The 3,615-nt window shown below is 37.3% G+C and overlaps 1 protein-coding gene across 1 annotated transcript; it reads left to right on the plus strand.

Annotated features, from left to right (window-relative positions):
• Nucleotides 1–3,258, plus strand: LOTGIDRAFT_175377 (hypothetical protein; the record flags this gene model as incomplete). Its single annotated transcript, XM_009056402.1, has 2 exons — nucleotides 1–279; nucleotides 2,539–3,258. 2 exons carry the CDS (start codon nucleotides 1–3, stop codon nucleotides 3,256–3,258), a joined length of 999 nt encoding a protein of 332 aa, XP_009054650.1.
• Between the last annotated feature and the right edge of the window lie 357 nt (nucleotides 3,259–3,615).

The following is a 3,615-nucleotide window of genomic DNA, read 5'->3' on the forward strand; positions in this document are numbered from 1 at the left end:
ATGAGTCGCAAAGCGTGGAATGAAGTGAAAAAGCCCGACATGTTGGAATGTCTAAAGACATTCAGAGCTAATGGGCAGCCTCCAAAGGTTATGGTGAATTGGAAGGAAGCAGTAAATATAGAGACCCTGAAAATAGAAGAGCTAAAATCTGGCTTTGAGAAAATGGATGTAGACGAAACAGAAATGGCACAACTGTTGGGCATAGCGGAAACAAGGGAAAATCTAATCGTAATGGCGATAGCCACAATTTTAACAGCGCTAAAAATAAGTGGTAGTCATGTGAGTTGTTTGTACGATAGATTCTGACCCGATTGTGGGCTTTAGGGGTGGTCCTTTCGGTACTATGTACAGTTGGTAAAGGTTCTTCTAAAATTCCTTAAAATGAATCCGGTCATCAACGGATATCGCTCTACATGACTTTGGCTACAGGCGCTGGGGGAGTGTGTAAAAAGGAGATTGTAGAGGAGTGGCTAATAAGGCGCAGTGTTTCGGGCTTTGATCATGTATGTAAACAGTATAATTAGGTCATGACCGTGTAATTTTGGCTAGGACAAGTTTACTTTGGAGATAATCTATCGAACTTTATAAACGGTGGATGTTATATCTGGGATGTATTGAGCTGCATATAGTTTTAGTATGTATTCTGTTATGTGATTTATGATTTGACTGTTCTTGTCCGTAAAATGACAAGTAGTTAATTCAAAAAAATTTTTGAATGAATTTCCATCCCACACACCCCCTACTCTGATAAAATGTTCGCTTGAAAAGGTCATCGTAGTTTGTAACAAAAGTTTCGGGAGTCAGAATAATCATGTATAGGTAGTTAATTAAAGCTAATTAGGTATTGACTGTTTTCGTCCGTTAAATGGCAAGCAGTTACTTCACATTGGTTCTAAATGAATTTCCTTCCCCCACACACTCTATTTTCGTATAAGATCTAAGATTGAAAAGTAAATGTGGTGCGTGTAGCTGAAGGTGACCAAAGTTATAATTTGGGTAGAGAATGGGAATATTCATGACTAGTTAGGGCTATGTGTGACTGTTCTTGCCCGTTAAATGACAAGCAGTTCGGGTAGTCTTAAATAGATTTTATGCCAATAGATTTATGCCAATCTCCCCCCCCCCCCCACAATCTCCTCTAGTTTCTTAAGAGAAGGTTTTAAATTGGTTGGTATATATTAGTGACTAGGTAATGCTTGTGTAGCAAAGAGAAACTGTTTTTGTAGCGGTAAATTGGTTGGTATATATTAGTGTCTAGGTAATGCTTGTGTAGTAAAGGGAGACTGTTTGTGTAACGGTAAATTGGTTGGTATATATTAGTGTCTAGGTAATGCTTGTGTAGCAAAGAGAAACTGTTTGTGTAGCGGTCAATTGGTTGGTATATATTAGTGACTAGGTAATGCTTGTGTAGCAAAGAGAAACTGTTTTTGTAGCGGTAAATTGGTTGGTATATATTAGTGACTAGGTAATGCTTGTGTAGCAAAGAGAAACTGTTTTTGTAGCGGTAAATTGGTTGGTATATATTAGTGTCTAGGTAATGCTTGTGTAGCAAAGAGAAACTGTTTTTGTAGCGGTTAATTGGTTGGTATATATTAGTGACTAAGTTATGCTTGTGTAGTAAGAGAAACTGTTTGTGTAACGGTAAATTTGTTGGTATATATTAGTGACTAGGTAATGCTTGTGTAGCAAAGAGAAACTGTTTTTGTAGCGGTTAATTGGTTGGTATATATTAGTGACTAGGTTATGCTTGTGTAGCAAAGAGAAACTGTTTTTGTAGCGGTAAATTGGTTGGTATATATTAGTGTCTAGGTAATGCTTGTGTAGCAAAGAGAAACTGTTTTTGTAGCGGTAAATTGGTTGGTATATATTAGTGACTAGGTAATGCTTGTGTAGCAAAGAGAAACTGTTTGTGTAACGGTAAATTGGTTGGTATATATTAGTGACTAGGTAATGCTTGTGTAGCAAAGAGAAACTGTTTTTGTAGCGATAAATTGGTTGGTATATATTAGTGACTAGGTAATGCTTGTGTAGCAAAGAGAAACTGTTTTTGTAGCGGTAAATTGGTGGTATATATTAGTGACTAGGTAATGCTTGTGTAGCAAAGAGAAACTGTTTTTGTAGCGATAAATTGGTTGGTATATATTAATGTCTAGATAATGTTTGTGTAGCAAAGAGAAACTGTTTTTGTAGCGGTAAATTGGTGGTATATATTAGTGACTAGGTAATGCTTGTTTAGCAAAGAGAAACTGTTTTTGTAGCGGTAAATTGGCTAAGGAAAACTTGTAGCAGAGTAGTAAGTCAGTTGTGAATATTAGTTTTGGGATAGTTAGCCTAACGATCGGTGACTGTTTAGCTGGTGTGTAGAAGGGAGAGAATGCTGTGACTTGTTGGGTAGTGGTTAGTAGGTATTTAGAGGTATGGTTTAGTGTAAAATAGAAATGGGGCTCAAATGAATGTGGTTATGTGTGGTAACGTTATGTCCTGTAGTAAATGTGTATTTTGAAATGGTCGTGAGGTAAAATTTATTTCTTGTTTCAGAATCCAGGTGCAGGTATTGATAAAGTTTCCATAAAAGAAAGAATTGTTGAGTTAGATTCGTTAATTGGCAGTAAAAAATATGTTAAGCAGAAGGATAGGTTGCAAACGGATGTAGAGAAGTTTCTCGAAGAATACAGTAAAAGCACAATAGATAAAGCGACACCCCATGATATGCGAGCTTTTTTAGTGTATAAAGAATCGTGTGGGAAAACAAAAGTGCATAGGAAAGATTGTCTTGTTGTTTCTGGGACAGGTTGTCATTGTGAGTGTCTCTTAGACATGAGTGCAAATTCTGTGGACAGTTTGATAGGAAAATTAAGAGCAATCTTTAGGGATAGAGGTAGGGGTTCTAAATGGGATGCAGATTTGGGCACTGGCAATCCTTTAGCGTCCTTAAGTATAAAAAACCATCTGAAGGCATTAAAAATGGAGCAATTGCAGGCGGATGTGATTCCGATACACGCCGTACCGTTATTTTTGGATAAGGCTGCCAAGTTGGACAGATATTTGGAGTTTTATTTAACAAGACCTTTGTTGATTAGAGAAGAATATCTAGTTAGAAGGGATAAGGCGTTTATAAAGTTTATATGTCATTCTGGTGATAGAGCAGGTGATTTAGCGAATCTTAGGACGGATCAAATAAAACAAACCGAGAAAGGTTTGTTAGTTCGTATGACACAGGGTAAAACAATAAAACAGAAGCTAGAATATTTTGTGTAGCCCGAAGTGCGAATGTGGAGTCTTGCCCAGTAGAGGAGATCCTCGATTTTGTGATTTGAAAGGGCTTAAAGTGCGAGATGGATATTTGTTTCGATCATGTAGATCGATTTTAGACTTCACGAAAAATCGACCTATTTCGTCTTCAGCAATTAATAGCAGGTTGAGAAAGCATTTGAAGGATGCTGGGTTATAGATGTCTCATAGTGCGAGATCGGGTTGTGCAATTACATTGAAAATGCTAGGCATATCTGATGAGCAGATTCAGTCTCACGTCGGTTGGAAGTCAAAATCTATAATGGAAAGTTATGTGAAATTGTGGACCATGACGAATGCTAAATCAGCTTCTGTAGCTATGTC

Source organism: Lottia gigantea (genome assembly GCF_000327385.1).
Source record: "Lottia gigantea unplaced genomic scaffold LOTGIsca_274, whole genome shotgun sequence".
NCBI classification, from domain to species: domain Eukaryota; kingdom Metazoa; phylum Mollusca; class Gastropoda; family Lottiidae; genus Lottia; species Lottia gigantea.